The sequence below is a fragment of the Hemibagrus wyckioides genome, linkage group LG17 (assembly GCF_019097595.1).
Source record: "Hemibagrus wyckioides isolate EC202008001 linkage group LG17, SWU_Hwy_1.0, whole genome shotgun sequence".
NCBI lineage: Eukaryota > Metazoa > Chordata > Actinopteri > Siluriformes > Bagridae > Hemibagrus > Hemibagrus wyckioides.
The window spans coordinates 19,214,855-19,235,133 of NC_080726.1; the positions used below are offsets into that span (position 1 = coordinate 19,214,855).

General features: G+C 38.9%; 2 protein-coding genes across 3 annotated transcripts in view; one reads left to right on the forward strand and one right to left on the reverse strand.

Moving 5' to 3' along the window:
- The first annotated feature begins 842 nt into the window (after positions 1–842).
- On the forward strand, positions 843–15,348 carry gap43 (growth associated protein 43). Its single transcript, XM_058413283.1, has 3 exons — positions 843–1,119; positions 11,296–11,854; positions 14,347–15,348. Exons 1-3 carry the CDS (start codon positions 1,090–1,092, stop codon positions 14,409–14,411), a joined length of 654 nt encoding a protein of 217 aa, XP_058269266.1. The 5' UTR covers positions 843–1,089; the 3' UTR covers positions 14,412–15,348.
- Positions 15,349–17,180: 1,832 nt separating this feature from the next.
- Positions 17,181–20,279, reverse strand: part of lsamp (limbic system associated membrane protein) — a 619,635-nt gene continuing 616,536 nt past the window's right edge. For both annotated transcript variants that reach the window (XM_058413983.1, XM_058413982.1), the window contains one exon: positions 17,181–20,264. In XM_058413983.1, coding sequence (XP_058269966.1) covers positions 20,164–20,264 — 101 coding nt within the window. In that variant the 3' untranslated portion in view covers positions 17,181–20,163. The remainder of the gene's footprint in view (positions 20,265–20,279) is intronic.

Sequence of the window (20,279 nt, forward strand, 5' to 3'; positions counted from 1 at the left end):
CCTCTCATGATTCATTTCTTTTCCACATACTGTTCACATGAAGTCACAGATTTTTACTTTGAGGGAGTATAACATCCTGAAATGCACGTTCTTTACATATTTACGTGTGAAATCCTTAATGCAAGCACGAGGATCTGAATCCCAAATCCCTCTGTAGTGAACCTACAAGGTTTGAATAACGTTCTCTATCCCCTGGGGCTTCATTTCAGATTCAGATTTCTAGTTTGTATGGAAATGTATTTTGTAGGTGTGAAACTGAGGCTCTGCTTCTACGTAGTGCACTTATATGTGTAATAAAATAGCGCACTAGGATTTACTCCTGGACTCGACCTTTTATTGCAAAATTGTCAGCAGCTGAGAGGGGGTGGTGAAGGGAGATCCTGATCACAACAGCCATCAGTGTGTGTGTGTGATTGCAGGAGATGCCAGAAACACTTCCACACCCCGGGGCTTTCACACGACCATCAAGTCGGCCCCGTTACCATGTGAACAGCACTCGGAAAAACACCAGAGAGGCTTTATATTGACGGCAAACACACTGCACGTCCTGATATTAGTGATCACACAACCTGTAAAAGGGTCACGCTGAGGACCTGCAGGGCCACCGCCCAGGCCAAAGGAAGGGGGAAGTGTGTGTGTGTGTGTGTGTGTGTAGTGTAGTGTAGTGTAGTGTAGAGGTGGGAATTGGACACATTGGAGATGTTCAGTCATTCATAGGAGCTCCAGGAAAGGGTGGGGTTACCGCCTGCACAATGGGTGGGTTCAGAAGGATGGAGGGAGGATGGAGGGGTGTGAAATAGAGAGAGGGAGAGAGAGAGAGAGAGAGAGAGAGAGAGAAAGAGGAGGGATTTAGAGGGTGCACTCATTGTTGCCTCAGAGTGATCGACCAGCCGTAGTGTGTGTGTGCGCTTGGGCCTGACTGTAATGACTAAAAGCATCAGACGCCTCAGCTGTTGATACAGCCCGAGAGAGTGTGTGTGTGCAAGAGAGCGCGAGAGAGAGAGCGAGAGAGCGTGTGAGCGAGCGAGGGAGTGTGAGAGAAGTGCAAAAAAGGGAAGAAGGCGGCAAAAAAGGAAGGATACCACAAGCATGCTGTGCTGTATAAGAAGAACAAAGCCGGTAATTTTTTCTTTTTCTTTTTTATTATTGTCTCTTGATTTCTATTTCAGTGTAAATCTGGGTTACATTTTTCTTTTCTGTAAACTAAAGAAGAATCTTAATCACAGTGACTCCTGTGCTGTCAGCTAGCCTCAAACCAACAACTGACACGCCTTGCTAATGTAATTAACATCTGAGGGTGCCTGGAGACTTCATGTTCTTGGAATTGATGCTCAGATGTATTTAATTGTTCTGATGACAGCTGGATAGAGTTAGATTTTCTTCTCTTTTCTTTATGAAATCGAGGCTCGCACCTGTGTTTCAGGTACTAGAGGTTGATTCCTGTGTCTGTTTTAATTAATAGCATGCACTGCATTCTAAGTTCCCTTGCATTCTTGCAGGATGTCAGAAAAATGGCATTTGGATGCTGGAGGAATTTGTAAGATGATCACTGACACAATAAAGATGTGGAGGTAATTTGCGCACATTAAGATGCCGGTGTGCAGAAGTTGAAGATGGAGAGATAGAGAAGGAGAGAGAGGAAGCCAGAAAGGGAGAGAAAAAAAGGGTGGGGTGCATTAAACTCGTGGGTTGCATGGGGGATTCGTGCACGCGCCGGATTAGGAATTTTAATGTGATTTCTTCTTTTAAGAATCACGCGCTACAAATGTGCGTTGCTAAATAAGAAGATTTTGCGGCACATCCGCACCTGTTCAGTGGCTTTTCAGGTCCTTTGTTTGTGCGCTCCAGGCAGGCAGGCAGGCAGGGCGGGTCCGAGCGCATCTCACAAATGCACAGGCGCCCAAAAAATTGTCTTTGCAATGCAGTAAAATGAAAATCTTCTCTCATGCTTTTTACATCCCTTAAAACAAACCAGGAGGCGCGGGCAAGACGATGCACTGAAAAGTAGAGCAGCGAGGTCACGAGGTGCAGCCGGTACTTGTCATATCTCGCGCCGCATCTCAAACGACTCCCTCCTCCCTATCTAAATGCACTAGTTAAGGCGTGAAATGATGCATTTTATACTCCCAGTAGTGCACTGTACAATCGTCATGAAGTCCGTTGCGGGTTTTTTTTTTTTCATAAAAAGCTAATCGCACCGGTTCCGAATCATATGCGCGAGCTGTCTTTTTGTCGAGCGCGTGAAATAACAGCCGAACTGGAACCACGTGCACCCGCGCGCCCCCGCGGAGTCGTCGAGAGGATGAAAGGGAATAAAAAGGGCGTGGCGGCGGCGGCGGCGGTGGTGCTGCTGCGCGCGAGAGATAGCATATAGGCTCCCAAAAAATGTTTCCCTATGCCTAAAAATTGGTGTGTTCATCATTGCATAATTTCAAAAGCACGAGCCGGAATATTGGTTGCACCAGAAAAGAAAAAACGGATAATTCAAATAATTTGTCATAAACGCTCGCAACAGTGCACTGATGCATAGCAACGCTGACGTGGAAAAAAATGTTGATCTGGACGCCTTTTTTTTTCTCGTGACAGGCTCGTGCAATTGAAGCAGACTATTAATATGCACGAAATGACACAGGATTGTATAACCACCAGTGCGCGAGCGTGCAAATCAGACGCTGGCATGAAATATTCTGCATGACATCGCAGCTGATGGAAGAGCGTTGCAATAGCGATTTAAGGCTCATTGCACGCGCAGGTGCTTCCTCGCTGCATGTGCATGCCTTGACACTCGTGCATTTTAAGCAGGAAGCCTTGAATATTCATGTGCATGGAAAAGTAACAGGCAGCGCCTGCAGATTTTTTTTCTTTATACTTCACCGGTAATTGGGATTGTGTCTCCTGCTTCTTCACACTCCCTTCAGCCCAGGCCTGAAATCCCTAATGATTTCTTAGCTGTGGGGGAGGGGAGGGCATTTAAACACTCGGACCGGGGCGTGGTTCACACATCCGCGCGCCATAAAGCACACATCTTATTTCCACAATGCACATTATGCCGGGAGCTGCACTCTGATTAAACGGACTATTTTTTTTTATGAAGCAACCTTTATGCACGACATTTATTTAATTAAAAAAAAACGGATCCAAATGTCTGTACCATCACAGTGCATTTAGATTTCCATATAGTCAGGTCCTTGTGTATGTGCACTCTGTTGCAGAATATTACAGAAAAAAGATGTTTGTGAGATTTGAATTCACATGACCAGATCTCTGGTTCTAGGAATCAACAGCTAGTCTGGTTCTGTAAATGATTTGGGCCACAGGTTGATTGACACCTTGGTAGTATCTGATGAAGAATAGAAGGGATTTGTGTTTGTGTATTGATGATTTTTAAAGTGCCTTTTATACTACGTGATGCTTTTATTTTATTTTCCTTCTCAATGTGTCCCCTTGTCACCTTTATTCCATGATGAAACCTTTCTCTCTTGATGGGCGTGGTCTCCTCAAGGATGACCTCCCCCCCAGCTTACTCCACCCACGTCGACAGGGTATGAAGGCTCACTAAATAGTTCACTGAGTTTAAAATCGAGTAAAATATGATCAGTAATACTCTGGCTTTTAGAATCAGATGATCTCAAGCCAGTTGAAAACCAGTTAGAGTTGGGACTCCAAATGAGGGAATATTTTGCTTTTGGAAGAACAGTGTTTATTACACTTGTACATTTCCAGAGACTTGTAGAATCAACCCCAAGGCACACTGAAGCTGTTTGGTGGCTCGTTTTGGTCCACCACCTTACTTTCCATTGATTTCCCAGAGGTACACCCAGTGCAAACCTCAGAGTGGTCTAATTATGTACCTGGCGTAAGTGTAAAAGGCCAATGATGTTCCGTTTAACTGTGAATGTATTAACTAGCAACTCAGTATCATTTCAAAAAAGGTGTATTAGCTTAGTACATAGCAGCCTAAAAGAAATAAAGACATCTTTAGGGTTGTGAGTAATATTGTTAAGGTCTCTCAGAGCCTGGAAATCCAGAAGCAGTTGATTGCTAATCTAAAGGCTTTGTTTAATGCTAGTGGGATTCGCCTGTCAGTGGGAAATCAAGGCCAATGTCTGTACACGACACTCCTGCGAGCCCTTGCGTCTCGTTAAGCAGCTCCTCCGAGTCGCTCTCATAACACGAGTGAGTTATGTTTGCCCCGCCGATGAAGTCGCCTCACGCGGTGTGTTCCACGTCAATCATTTTGATTGGACACGCTTCCTCCGACAGAGCCGGAGTGATCTGAGCTCATGTCAGTTTTTATAAAAAGCCTCGGGTGATTGATTTGATGCCAGTGTGCCTATTAGGGAAAATTGCTCATCGATTTCGAATTTAAAATTCATGCCCTGCCCTGAACAAAGGGAAAAAAAACGTTTAAAGGCAGCGAGGTATTTATGGAGAACTGTGAAGAGATCATCAGCATACAAGACAACATGGTAATAAATCCCTGACTGGTGTAAGGCAGAACAAAGGGCATTATCTCCTGACAGAAGAAGGAGAAGGGAATATAGCAGAGTGTAGGATATATCAGAACATGCCATCTATATTACACCCCGAAAGGCTACATTTCCTTGAAACGCCTAAAAAGCAAGCTGCATAACCGTATTATGCGATATATGCTTTTTACTCTTGCTTGGCTTCTTTATCCTCTGGTCTGGCTAATGGAGATGATTTCATACATCTGTGTGTTACTCAGTGCTGCTATGAATCACATTAGTGTCAGCTTTCAGATCCACCATTTAAAATCACAAGGCAGCAGCTACCACGCCAGTCATCTCAAAGCTTATTCCGAGTTCCAGTTAGGCTACGCTGAAACATTTTATTAGCAGATTTATGCCTAATCCTGTCCTGCTTTGTTCACATGACAAATTGATCCAATTTTTTTAAAAATTCGAATCTACCATAGAACAAAAGCCCTAATGGTGTTCAGGGCTCGGCTGGTGTAAATCGTCGGATGATGTCATGCTCTCAAGTGATCTCGGGGGTCTATAATGATGAGGGTGACTCATGAGAAATGAGTCATTCTGCAGCGGCAGCTACAAGACATCACCTATTACCGGAGCGTCCCAGTAATACCATGCGTAATCCACAATGCAAGCAACAGGTTTCAGCGCTTCTGCTCACTGCATAGGCTCTAATCTCATTTACTGCCTTATGCTTATATTAACTTTGTGGAGGAGTGAATGCAAATTTAACCCACTTTTAATTTATTTATTTATGAATGCCACAGGAAGAAACTTGTTTCTGCAATGTTTGAATGTCTATAAGCAATTTTCCTGCTGAAAAAAATTCACATAGGAAATAGGGATCCATTTAACAATTTTGTGGTTTCTTTACAAATGAAGCAGTGTCTACTTAACCAAAATGGTGCGTATTTAACAAAAATTTTCCTCTTCTCTTTAGATGTCCCTGCAGTCAATGTGATTATTATAGAACCATTTCTCATGGAAATATCACAGAAGTCAATCAGACCTATAGAATAACCATTAAACCTCCAACCAGAAGTCCTCAGGCTGCTATATGGTTCCATCCAAAGCCATTAGAAAACCATAAAACACCTCTAGATTTAAGATCAGTCAAAGATCCAAAATTAGAGACCTTGGCCTGCCATCATATCCAGGGTTTGTTCCTGTCTTTGGCTTAGTGTTCTTGTTATAGTTCATTTTATTTTAATTCAATTCAATTTATTTGTATAGCACATTTAACAGTGGACATTGTCTCAAAGCAGCTTTACAGAAGTATAGAAACAGAGAAAAGAGATCCACAGTGAGCAGATCCACTGTGACCCAAGGACAAAATGGACTGAAAATGGACAAATGAACAAAAATAGCAGGGTTAACCGTAATGATTTCCATTATTAGTTCTTCAACAGGTTTACCATATTGTCTTCTACAAGAAATGCCACAGGAAATGGCACTGATATTCCTCACAGTATGTTTTGCTCTAGGGAATACTTTTCAGGGCTGTTGATTAAAAAAAAAAGCATGCTATCACCACCGTGTTTCACAGTAGGGATGGTGGTGTCATCATAAAACAGTAGCTTGCTTTCAGAAGGGAAAAATCAGATTCAGTTCTGTATCCAATTCTGTAGCCAATCTAGCCTGAAATATTCAAATTATTCATATCATTATTCATCATTTTTATTCAAGTTGTTCAGTTTCAATCATGTCATTTGTCTGGAAATGCTTCATGCTAAAGACTACAGTATCAGTTCAGATTCATGTTATAATAGAGTCAGTATTGTCAATATAATATGCAAATGAATAAATATCAAACATTTGGATGTTTTCCTTCTGCAAACGGGAAAAAACAGCCCTTTTTAAAACCCATGGATGAAAAAAGGCACCATTTAAAGGTAGCAGTTTAGTAGAAGAGCTTTTTTTTTTTAAATATACAATCTAATACACAAACTTTTGATATTTTCTTGAAATGACAAAACTATATAAATCTTTTGTAAAGTCTCATGAAAGGCTAAATAATTTCCATCAATTTGTTCCGTTTATGGCCAACAATTTCATTCGAAATTCCTATTTCTAATGAGCAAGTTATGCTTTCTGCATTTCGTATGCATGACATTGTGTATGAAAGCGTTGGTTAAAAATTCCATTGCTCAAAACAATAAGTGGTGCCATGAACCTACTATCCATATGTAACAGTATCTGCTCTATAGTAAAATACCCAAGAGATGATTAAAACGCGATACAACCTAACTGAATCAGATGAGTATATCGATTGCTTATTGAATTAACGCACCTTATGGCTTTATCGATGTCTTTGGAAACGTTTCCTTCAATGTGATTAAAAAAAAAAAGCATTAACGTTGACGGTGAGGCTAGCTCGTTTATCTTCTCATTTCCTTCACAAGATGCCAATGTCCAGTCACCGTACATGGCTTGTGAAGCCCATTAGTGGGAAAAATCCAATAAACGAGAAAGCAACAGGAGAATTTGGACACGGTTCAGGACCTGAGTCTGCATTCTGTGCTGCCTGATGCTGCTAAGATGAACCCATAAAGCATAATAACGAGCAAGTGTGGACAAAACGCAGAACTAACTGGGTCAAAATGGCATCTGAGGTCTTGGCTGCCATTTGTATGGAAGATGTCCATTTTAATCGCGTTATAATTTGTGTAAATCATTCACTTTAGTGAGAATTCACATTTTATTTCTCACATACACGATACAACATGTAATGAAAAGCTTTACAACTTTATGTCTGTGACATACAAAGTAGAACAGAAAAATGGAATAAAAATAGTTCTAATAAAAACAGAAATAAAATGATCTTTACAAGCAAAAGAGAAAAATATGATATATAATATGTATTAGTAGCAGAAAAGTATGACTATGTGACTAAAATTTGACTGAGGTATTCAATTTGGTGTGGAAAAATCCAGAAAAATCCAAGCTTTATTCCTATTTGTTGTCCTGCTTCAATTCAAATCAATTATTTACACATTAGAGCCCAATCCCTGTTGGAGCCTAATGCAGCACTTTCATAAATAACTAAAAAATAATAATAATTAATAAGCTTTTTCCCCCCAATAGAGCTATATATTGCTTTTACATCTTCAGCAATTTCATCTGTAATGTACTGTATTATAATCTAATTTTATTCTGATTCACCTCACTGTTTCAGGTTAATATCCATGCATATTTTTGTGTCCTTTTTTTAAAATGTTTTTTTCTTTTAACATGTTCTGCATTTGTTGATAAGCGCTTCATTTCCAGCTATCATATTTTTACACATTTATATATGCTTAATCATTTATCATTTCCATGATTTCTGTTATGTTTCTGTTTATTTTTTTTATTTTTTCGTTAGAGACATGTGAGTATTAAAATAACAGCCATTTGGTGGGGAAATTCAGCCGACGATCGAGGCGTACAAAGGTAAACTGATGTCTTATTCACATCTTTCCACTTTCCACAAATGTTTCTTGTTAGGATGGTTTGTAAGTAGTCTGTGCGAATGCTTATTAGCATGCTAGTATCTGAAATAAACTGAGATTATCCATTGTGTTACAAAGTACACTGAGTAATGCCTTTAAAATGTTTCGGAGCATGTTTGAAGACATCAGTGAACCTATTAAAGCACAATAGTTTAGAGTTCTAACCCTTAATTACTTTAATTATCTCACTTTTACAGCTTTACTAAATCGTGACTATACATTAGGATCAAGTGCCTTATTAAGTAGAGATGTCACCAGTGGGGCTCTGTAATTAAGCCATAAATTTTATAAGCTTAGCAGATATAACTTATTTGCACATTTGTCAGTTTTCCTGGCTGTGCCCGATTGGTGAGAAACCATTTGAAAAATTCATGTCACTCCTTAACCTTTCTTACAGCCAATTGGCACCAATCCTTAACCTTTCCCTATTGCCCTAGTCGTTTATCCAGCCACTCACCTTTACAGGCTGTAAACCTTGCTTTATTACATTTGGCTTCTCTCAAGCCGTAAACTCTCGGCTTGAATTATGGAGTTTTAAATCTCAGCAGTCGTCGTTTCCTTTCAGTCTTCATTCGCTACAAATAGAGTAGGTAGTAGAGAGAAGAGAGTAGGATACAAGAGTTGTACATCGTTCGACAGTGTCATATTTGAAACCTTTTCAATCTGCAGCAATCGTGGATCACGAATGGCTGCTGCCATTTGGCTTCTCCGTGGTTCCTGGCAGTCGTGAGAGAAGGACAGAAGGAGAGGTGTGAATGTCGGGAACTTGAGGGACTGTCCAAACTCGCTCTCCATTTGCATCGGTCACCAAGGACCATGTGACTATACCTTGCAGATCTGAAACCAGTTATCATAGGCAGTACCTCAACAACATCTTGATGTGGAAGATATTTTAAAAATTTTAGACTTATTAGTCTGAAAGTAATAGTTTTGATTAGTTTGCTAATAGGTCCGGTTTGGTTTCATACTGCATAAAATTAAACTGAAAAGTTTAGCTGAGGCATTCGAAGGGCTGAAAACGTCCTCATAAAACCTCATTCATTGGTCAGAAATAGAGCTTGGATAACATGGAACTGCCCATAAGTATAATATTAGATAATTATAGGAATAATTCATTTAAAATATTTTGTGCTTCTTATTCTGCATTTATTCCAGTTGGTCAGTCAAAATCTCCATGACACTTACAGTACTACAGCTCTGTCCTTTGGTAACAGTTTGTATCTCATGGCACAATTTAGCAACTCTCATCTACAAAACAAAGGTGCTACTCAAAACACACAGCATGTTTGATTCGCTCCCTGCAGTCTGGTTGATTCAGAATCAAATTGCTTTCTCACTGCAATCGAACCACGTTAGAGTTTACATCCACATCTCTTAGAAGCTCACGGACCTCAGCGTGATTACTGTGTTCTCACCTGTGTAATGAACTGCATCAGGGGGGAAAACACACCAGGGTTTAGTGTGCAAACAGACTCAATGATGTATGAAAGAACCCTCTGTAATGAATCATGTTGACTTTGCTCCCTCAGTTCCCAAAAAGTGTGAAAGTGTTTCCTTAAAGTTGTTACACGAGTCATCAATCAGCACTGAACCCTGAAACCCCGTATTCTGTAGAGTTGATGGATTGTGGTCAATTCAGGGGCTGGACGATGCCAGTGCACTTAGTCAGTAGATCCCTGGAAATCTTGGGCAAGGAGCCATGCAAGAGTGTAACGAGGGGGCAGAGCATCTTGTTCGCACATTAAACACAGAGTTCAGACCTCATCTTTCCTGGCGGTTCATAATAAAACTAATGGAGTGAACTAATGAGGAAACCAGCCCAGATGTCCTTTTGGAGATAGACGAAGCATCACTCAAAGATCTGTGTCCATTAACTGCAGTCAACTGATTGGATTCCTTTCAGAGTCTGCATCAAAATATATCAGTAATGTTTTCAATTCCACACGGCTGGATTTCCCCCTGGAGTCTTTGATGTTGGTGCCTTGATGTTCCATGGTTATTAGATAGATAGCACATTTTTTTCCTCACAGCTTCTACAGATTCGTCCGTCTCTATCAAAGCTGGAGTCAGAATTTACTCACCACCACTTCAACATTAAAATTTAGAGAGTTATTTTAAATAGAGTATCATCCAGTGATTACAGGCCTATGATCTTACTTCTTGCATGCCTTTTTTGTATTTGCATGCAGCTACAGTACCATTTGGCTTAGTGCAAGATTGTTGGGTCCAATCATTTCTGACTGCAGATCATTTGTTTTCAAATCATATTTTGGTATCTTTGACTTGTCACAATCTCCAATCTCATTTTAATCATTATTTAGATTCCATTCAGTTTTTTTTCCTACCTTGCACAACCTTCTTTCCGAAAAAGCGCTAATAAAGCTGCAGTGTTGGTGTCTGGTCTACTAATTGCACAGTGAACAGCTGCAGGTTTCCTACTTGCTAGAAATCTGCCAGGTGAACACGGCCTCCTGTTGAGCTCATGGCTCTGGAACAGCGATTAAAGCACAGCATGCCAGATTTGCTGGAGCTGCTGGATTGTGTTCACGCCTCTGGAAAGTCACATTTTGGCTGCTCCACTTTAGCAATCACCAATGACAAAAGTGCCTAGATTATCCCCTAAAAGACAGCTTATTCCCTTCAGACAATTCAGCCTGTACAAGTACAGTACAAGCATTTGCACAAGCATTTCTGATTTGGAAAAGGGTCACCAATGGTTTTGCAAACATTCCATGTTCTTTAGTATTCTTATGGATAATAATATTGCTTAAAAGCAAAATCTTTGATTTACTGATATCATGTCCAAGGTGTGTTCCTGATTTGCTTTCAGGGTTCCCAGGCTAGATTCTAGATTCTCAGGAGTAAAGTACTTACTGAAGATGAATGAATGTTTGAAAGCACAGTTTCTACTAATGCCAGAACCAAGACCAACCGAGATCATGATGTTATCATCCTTTGTAAACCAGCGAGTCAAATTACAAAAAGGTACTGATATAGTGAGAAAATTATAGTCTTTACTGACTGACCCTTTTGTGACTAGCAAAGACTGAACAGTTTGCACTTTAGTAATTTGTCTATTTTATGTGCCATGCCCTTTTAATCACTGCAACTTGCCAGACCCCTGAAACTGTTGAGGATTTAGAGCTTTGGTCAAGTGGCCAACAGTCTCTCTCTACCAGATCAAGATTGGAATTCAACTAGATTAGCAGATTAGCATTTTGGGCTATTGATTTGCAAGATTTGGAAGAGAAACTACTGAAAGTCTTCTAAAAATGATTTTGATCTTTCCTAATGCTGTTTCTGCTCCTCAGGTGGAGAAGACCGAAGAGGCTGACCAGGAGATCAAGCAAGATGGCACCAAACCAGAAGACAAAGCCCACAAGGCTGCCACCAAGATCCAGGCAAGCTTCCGTGGACACATAATCCGAAAAAAAATGAAGGATGATGACAAGGAGGAGGACAGTCCTGCTGCTGAGGCCAAGGCTGAGGAAAACGAGGGAGAAAAGAAAGAGGAAGATAAAGCTACTTCTCCCACTGCAGAGAACCAGGATGAAGCTGCCAAGGAGGAGGAAAAGGCCAAAAGTCCCACTAACTCTCCAGCAACAGAGGAGAGCAAGGGTGAAGCTCCTGCAACCTCCCCTTCAGAACCTAAACAAGATGTGAAGGAGGATCCAAAGGAAGCAGAGAAGCCTAAAGAAGCAGAAAGTGCTGAAGTCAAGACTGAGAAGCCTTCAGAGAATGTAGATGCAGAGAAGGAGGAAGATAAGGAGGAGGAGAACAAGGCGGAAGCCAAACAAGCCGACGTGCCTGCCACTGCTAGTGAGACAGCTGATTGTGAAGCCGAAGTGAACCAAACGCAAGACAAACCAGGTGAGATATTAAAGAACTCAGACAAGCTGTAATTGTAAAGATGTAAAGATACCAAATAGAGATGAACAAGTGACAAATGATATGATTTTATGTTATATTATTGCTTTATTGTTTATTATCCCAATATTGTTTAGATTTATCGGATCCTTGACATTTCTGTCTAATATCATACTGGTACAAACACTGGTACAAAAGGAAAGAGCACTAGGTGTCAGTTTGTGAGATCCTGAGTGAGAGCCTGATCCTTGACTTTTTGGGTCCCTGTTTGATGCTCCCTCAAATGTTGTCCCTTGAGCAAAGTCATTAGTCCTTAAATGTTGGGCCTTTGGGCAAGGCCACAAGGCCTTAAATGTTGGGCCCTTGGGCAAGGCCACAAGGTCTTAAATGTTGGGCCCTTGGGCAAGGCCACAAGGTCTCAAATGCTGGGATCTTGAGCAAGGCCACTGGCCCTTAAATGTTGGGCCCTTGAACAAGGCCACTAGCCCTTAAATGTTGGGCCCTTGAGCAAAGCCACTGTCCCTTAAATGCTGAGCCCTTAACAAGGTCAAATGCCTCAAACATTTAATTGAGTAAATCTGCAAGATCTCAATTTTACCTCAAACCTGCACCTTTGAGGTAAAGCCAGTAGTCTGCAATTGTTAAGCTCTTGACCAGGTCCAGTAATATACAATTCGTTACTCATTGACGGAGGCCCCAAACCTTCAACTACTAGGTCTTTGAGCAACTCTGCCAGACCTCAATCTATTGGCCCTTGAATGAGGCAACAAGCTCACAGATGTCAGGTCTGTGACAAAGGTCACTAGTTAGGGCTCTAACTTTTAACTGCTCTGTGCTTGAATTTTATTCTGCTTCACTTTTTTAAATAAAATATGAATATGAATACAAATGTTTTGAAAATGGATTTAGGAAGAGTCACTTTTTATTGATTTCAATTTGAAGACAATGTCACAAGACCGGCAAACCGATGAGGTTTTTGGCAGCTCCTTATTTGGTCTCAAAGATGCCTAAAAATGGCAGAGTGTGAATTGTGCAATGAGCTTTTTCATTAACACATCCTAAATGGCAAAACCGATAGTAGCAGCTTTATAATGATAATATAAATAAATAATATATAATAAATAAATAATTATAGATAATATAAATAAATAATATATAAATAATATTTTAAGATAATAATGAGACGATCAAACGACATGATTAGGTTTGTTCTGACTTTTTAGGAAGGGATATAAAACTTAGAAATGAATCATGGAAAACATTCAACATATTGAATATTGATTGTAGACAGATGTTCAAGCAGTGTAATATCTCAGCATGGAGACAATATGCTGAACATGGGTGATGCTTTATAGGGGGCTGTTATTGCATGTCAATGATTTCTGAACAGAAAACAGGATGAGTCTTGGTCTAACCGAATTACACAATCGATTTCTTCCCTCTACATGTTATAGTTTGTGCTTGAAGCCTTTAGCGGTTTCAGACGGAGATCTATAGCGCTGTGGCAAGTGCATGACTTGACCACAATTAGGCTTTATAGATGTTCTTCAGCCTCTGCAGCCATGAAGCATTAAATTTATTGCTCGTTTACTGTAGAATTACACCAGATTCGGAAAGCAAAGCTGGCATCAAACTGCTGAAACACCTGCTTATAAACCTATAGTCCATCATTTCTAGCAAAATGTATTGATATTTTAAAAAAGTGTTTGTTTTTTCTTTTAAGAAATGTAAAGCTAGGAGCATATTTGCCAATATCTATAAAACTAATAATTTACAGCTTTGTACACTTGATCTCATGCAAAATTCATAAGATTTCGACTGAGTAAATGCTTTTATTAGATTTCCTATAAAATTTGCAGTGAGAGAAAATAAATTGTCATGTTTATTTTATTTTACACTCTTTACAGCCAAGACCTCAAACCTCACCCACAGAATTTTTTTGTCCTTCTATCAATATCAGTCTAATCTCAGGAGAAATCCGATGAAATCGTTAAGGTTTAAAGGTGATTTGATTAACAGGATGATTCAATCATGTAATTTCTGTTTAATCTTAATTTTAAAATACAAATAAAAATTTTCTTTTGTGAATTAGGCAACAATCATTGAAATCATGAAATGATTAGTGGAGATTTATTATGCTAAATCAATTTAGACAGTAATTTACTTAATTTAATTTAATTTTTCGCAAAGTGAATTCCTGTGAGCACTAACCCCACAGTTTGACTTAAATGTTTGTGACTTTTTAGGTAATTTGACTTTTTAATTTTAGATTCCCTAGAGTTTATTTAACATTTATGGAAGGAATCTCCACTGTCAGTGTCATTTGACGCAGTACAGCTGTAAAGTTTAGTGATAACAGGAATGAACTTGTTTCACAGGCATTCCACATTAAACGTAACTCTAACAAATTTCCCCTGGTATGAGAAGAATAAACACTTTTGGACACCAACTTCACCAAACAAATGTGCTTTCTTGTGCTATTTTGTCCTTACCAGATGCTGCAGATGACTCCGAGCAGGCAGAGGCGGCGAAGGAGGAGGACAAGGCCGAGAGCGCTTAACGTGAACCGCCGTTGTAACACGATAACAGATAATTAAAAGGTCGCTCTTTGCCCTCTGATTGTGGAGACAGTCAGTTTTAATTTGTTTGGTCCTATATATTTTCTTTCGTGTGGCAAAATGATTTTCTTACATCTTGGGGAGGGATTTCTGGGGGGAGGGGAGGAGGAGGGGGGGGGGGAGTTTCCATACGCAACTTTGTGGCTCAAGCTAGCAGTGAACGTGCGAGAACGTGGCTGCTTCCTCAACGTGCGAGAAAACAACATTGTGCGTTCATCGACGTCACCGGAAAGAGACAGGACACGCAATTTCATACTCGATTCAAACCCGTTCGACCCTGGTTTGCATTTCTAGCTATTCCCACATACACACACACACACACACACACACACACACACATATATATATATAATTGCCTTTTTCCATTTACCGTAGTAATAGTGCACTGCTATTTATTAGGGAGAAGTATTATATGATTCCCTTTCAGTGTTTTCTGCTGATGCATTGTTTTGGCCAGCGTTTCATGGATAGCTTGAACCCATTCGACTCATTTGCATGGAAATTTTCCTCCTGAGAGGGAAATTAAAAAAAAAAAAAAACACAAAAAACAAACAAAAAAAAACCTCCTCGCAGTCACGAGTAACCAAAACGTTGTGGCTTCTTTCTCGATGTCCTCGGTGTTGTTAATGGCGGTTTGATGATATCGACTGGAATTATTCCTGCGCTGATGTTAAAACGAAAGAGAAAAATCGAACAAAATAAGTACAAAAAAAAAGTAAATAAAATAAATCAGCCTTCTTTTTCCTATGTTCACGTGAGAGTGCAATGTCCAGTTTGAATCTAAAAGGAGTTCAATTGTGGAAAAAAAAAAGAAATAAAATTTTAAAAAGTTTCAATGTCTGTTTTCAAAATAAAGAAATGTGCCAATTATCATCACAACATGCGTGCATTTGTAATGTGTGTATGATCTTTGAGTCTGCTTTCTGTTATTGTCTAGCCATTCTAAAATATGTATTTAAAATGCACAGGAAACAGGAAAAAAATGTCTTCTACATTTAATCATTTTAAATAATTACTTGAAAAAATTACTCAGCCTGATTTCATCTCAAACAGAAGAAAAAACAGGAATTTATTGATTTCTAGCTCTAAAGTGTTTTTTGTCTGGATTTGTGTGCTATTTTTACAACCTCTCTGTGAAAAAAAATAGTCCCATAATAAAATATTAGGTTTCTTTTTATCCATTAATCATTTATATATAGACAATGTTATCATGAGACTAGAGCGCTGCTGAATTCTGCATTCTGATTGGTCAGAAGGTACATATGGCAGGTTTGTATTGATGTGCTCGTTTCTATAGTAACAGCTCGTTCACGGGGAGTCGTACTGTGAACGGATGTGTTTCTTGAACACATTCAGGGAGTCGCCAGTGTCAGCATTTCTCAACAAAACTTAATTTAAACTAGTTTCTTAATGACTAAATATTGTTCAGTGAGTTTTTAACTTATGGAGTATTAACGTAAACTAATATCCACTTTAAAATCTTACAAAGATGTTGGCTATAGATTAAAAATATAACGAAAGTATACAATTTAGGCGCTGCGGGAAATAGCACAAGCAGAAATGTCAGCAGCGTGAAAGCGTGGGTTTGCACCTCAGCTCAGGAGCGTGCTCGATGTTTCATTTTATTCAGGGCTTTCGTATTGGAATTTACAAGTGGACCTGATGGACGCATTCTAATGACGTTAATTCAACCTTTTTTGGTCTTCGTGAGAAATTCGAATGACTGACGGAATAAAACAAAGCAGTAAACCCGCTTCATTGATTATTTTCCTGACGTGATTTTGATTCCATCCATCCAGTTACAATACAATAATAAATTCATCTGGCCAAACTAATGACGCAGAACGCTCAAGTATAATATTTTCTGAAGGAGACTATGGGGACTCGCCACAGGACTGTGAAGATAAATCGCTTCCTCCTCAAATCCACAGAAAAGAGCGACGCTAATGGCTGCTGCGCAAGCGGGAAAATGGCAGAAAGCTCAGTTTCACAGATTCTTGCTCCCCCTAGTGGTAGATTCAGAAAACTGCCGGTGGCTTTACTAAAGCGACACATGATTCACTCAAAACTGTGAAACTGAACCAATTCATGTTACTATTGTAATATCCAAAAAATGTAATATCCAGAACAAACTGGAGACAAAAAGCAGGAGACATGTCCAAATTTAAAAGTGCTGTTTTTAAACTAAGAAGTTTTTACATTCAGGTTTTTAGAACCAGTTCAAAACCAGTACAATTTAGATTTTTTATTTTTTTTTATTTTTATTTTTTTACTTTTTTTTTCTAAAAAAATCTAGAATAAAAAGAACTACAAAACAAAAATAAATTTTGAAAAGGAAAAATTGACAGTATATCAAAATAGTATTTTTTTTTTCGCATTAGGTGTTTATATTTTGCTACGCCATATTTAGGTCCATTTTTTTAATATTTAAAAAAAAATTCAGCAAAGTAGCTAATAGGATTTTATTAACACATATGATGCGTTTTTTTAATTCAGAAGAAACTTTGAACTGATTATTTAGTAATAAATAAAAAAAAGTTAATCATTAAAAAATCGACTCTAAAGGAACAGTTTGACCAAGAAGTTATGTCTGAGCTCTGTTAGTTTATTTGTACCTTATAGGACAAAAACTAATTCACACCAAGTCACACCACCACAAACAAACCAACCAACAAGGAAAAAGGAAAAGTCACCAGTTTAATCGCACCATGTCAAATTCAAATGACTTTATTTCGCTTCTGAACGTTTCATCGGTACTTTACAGTACGTACGATTTTTAAGAAATTGATTGCAGTAACCTTAGAACAAAACAAAGCTGTTACAAAATGTTGGTTGCGATGAAATGAGGGTGTACAATTCACAGATACATATGGAACGAACCGAAAAAAAAAAACATACAGAAAAACAAAATAACGTGGTGCGAAAGGCTAAGACATGAGGCAGCTGTTTGCTAGCAGGAACCTGGTAGCTTGTGTAAGTGCATTCACGTGAAACTCAAACATATACACACACTTTTACACGTCAGCATTCAACAGGTGGGACGCAAAAAAAAGTTATTTTAGAGTAGGAGGACTTTTATTAAAGATATATGATCGAATTATTCGGATAAAGCTTTGAATATTTGGGGAAGATTAAGCCTAAAGGGAATCACTAGCCCTTCATAATTAGCTTTGCCTACTCTAAACTGCGAAGTTGTTTAATCACACCAACCGTTCGATGGCTGTATCCCAAATGCTAGAATTGTTTTAACATGCTAATAGTAGTAACTAGATAATCGTCAGTTAGCTTAACAACAATCACTTAAAGAAACAACCTCTAATTATAGATAGATCCATCCATCCATCCATTCTTCTTTTGGACCGCTTCTTCCACAGGATCGTGCATGAGCCTATCCCAGAGTACTCCACTAAACCCCCTGGAGGCTTAGCGTGCTAAAAAATACCACCTTTGAACCATTTTAATGCATTATGGGTAATTATAAAAAAATACTGACCAAGTATTGTTTCTGATTTTGGAGCTAACTAGCTGTGAATTCTAGCATTTGGGAGAGAGACATGCTCGTATTAACAGAGCATCGGCCCAGCTCATTGGCAGATAGCGCTGTCAGTCACAATGTGGGTGGGGCTTGTAGTGTAAGCACATCAGAGCAACTTAAGTTAAGGAGGCAAAAACATTACAACGATGTATTTAAACAAAAATGCCAAACGTAGCCTAGTTAACATAAACAGTAAGTGAAATTAAAAAGAATTATAAACGCTATATAATTCACCGTGAACAGCACATTAGCTTCCTCTTACTTTTTTCTTTTTTTTGGCAACAAGCGCATAGCTTTTCTCAATTTTTTTCTTTTTTTTTTTTTTAACACTGGAATCATTACTTTCTATATAAAAACAGAACATATGAAGATCAGCGCAAAAGGTACAGTTGCTCAAATTTTCATCAGAGAGGTTACAGTATCGCGTTTTTTAAATTTTTTTTTCCATATTTAAAATCTTTTTGTCTCCTAATCAGTTGTACTTACAGGGTGCACCGAGATGCATCGCTACAAGTTAATCCTCGACAAATCCACTAGCCTATTAAGAAACATAGACATAATATATTAATATTATTTTTTATATTTATATTTATATATAAGGACAATGGATTCAAGTACATATATACAACGTTAATTGAAATCATGAAAAAAAAACAAAAAAAAAAACCCAAGAACATCAGCTTTGTAAGCTTACGTTTGAAAAATTCACAAAAAGAAAGGAAAATTATTTTAAGATAATAATAATAATAATAATAATAATAATAATAATAATAATAAGCAGAGCATTCATTGGTGTCGTACATTTCAGTCCAAAAAAGTCACACACAGATTAGCAGTATGGTACATTTTCCACAAATGGATACGGAAGGTGACAATTACCCCCCACCCCCCCAAAAATGGGTTAAAATAATGGTTTGATGACCAGGACGATAAGCTTTCAGTAAAGTGGCACCCAACATGTCACAACTTGTGGAGTAAAACAACCACCAAAAAAATAAAATAAAATAAAAAAAATCACAATAATCATCTCTCGGCACATGCCCTCATTTTTTGATTCAGTTGTTCAAGTAGTGCAACAAGAGATTCCCTTTTCATTCAAACTCTTAGCTGTGGAAATTCTAGCAAGAGCCGTTTCATATGAAAATTAGACCTCTGGCTTAGACCTCTGGCTTGCTAGCCGCTGATCTTGACCGCTTCTTGTGACACTTGCACAATCTTTGAATTCAGGAATTTGTAGTCGTGAGAATGTGTCGCTCTCACAATCCCAATCCATTTCAAATTCAACTGCTTCGATTCCACAGCAGCGTGCTAATCCACCTCACTATCTTTGCGTTTGCTAACAGGAAGTGAGGCATCACTACGTTTACTGTATTGTGTATTTCAAAAGCTTTTTCACTGACCTGTTGTATGCAAAGATTCCTGGCTGGTTGATTAGATTTTTGCCACAAGTTTTAGTTTAGAGTTAGAAACCTTTCAGTGCTTTAGCATCAGGCATTATGTATACATATCTGCTAGCTGGTTAGCCCAAACTGAATGAGCTGCTTATAAAGGTCAGGAGAGGTTGAAGTGCTTTTTATATATTTAGCAAAGATTGAAAAGGTTCAGAAAGTTACTGACTGGCTACTTTCCCAGACAATGATGCTAAGCACTAATGGCTAAGTCGTCTAGATGTAGCTTCATTTCCTTTTTCTAATGCTAGACGGTTCGTGGTACACATTCGACATGTGCTGAAGGGAATTTGTGGTTAAATGTATTCAAATTTGTGTTACTTTAACCAAATTGGTCGATTTCATTGCAGTTAGCATTATGTAGCTCTTGCTAGATTTAGAGAATGTGACAATCAAAACCAAGGAAAATAACAAGTAAATGATAACATTTTAGCTTAGAAAGAGCATCTTGCTGCTTCCTTTCAGGTCTGGTAAATCCTCATTTTTGAAAAAAATTCAACACTAAAGCACACGACTAGCCCGTGCTGTTCAACTTTTGTAATTGGAAGTGTACCTAGTTTTGCGTGCAACGAGGCACGGTTTATGCTGAATGGAAATGCAAACAGTCTGACGGAAAGAGGAAAAGGGTGGGAGTTAGAGAGTGAGAGGAGGAATGAAGAAGAGAGAGAGAGAGATAAGGAGCGTGGTGGTGAAGAAGTTCAGCGCTGAGCATTAACACTTGAGTAGAGGCAAGAGGAGAGGAAGGAGGAGGAGGAGCCACTCTGACAGACACACAGAGGCGGAGCCATTGATGTCCCTCCCGGTTCCAGGTCCTCAAAAAAAATAAA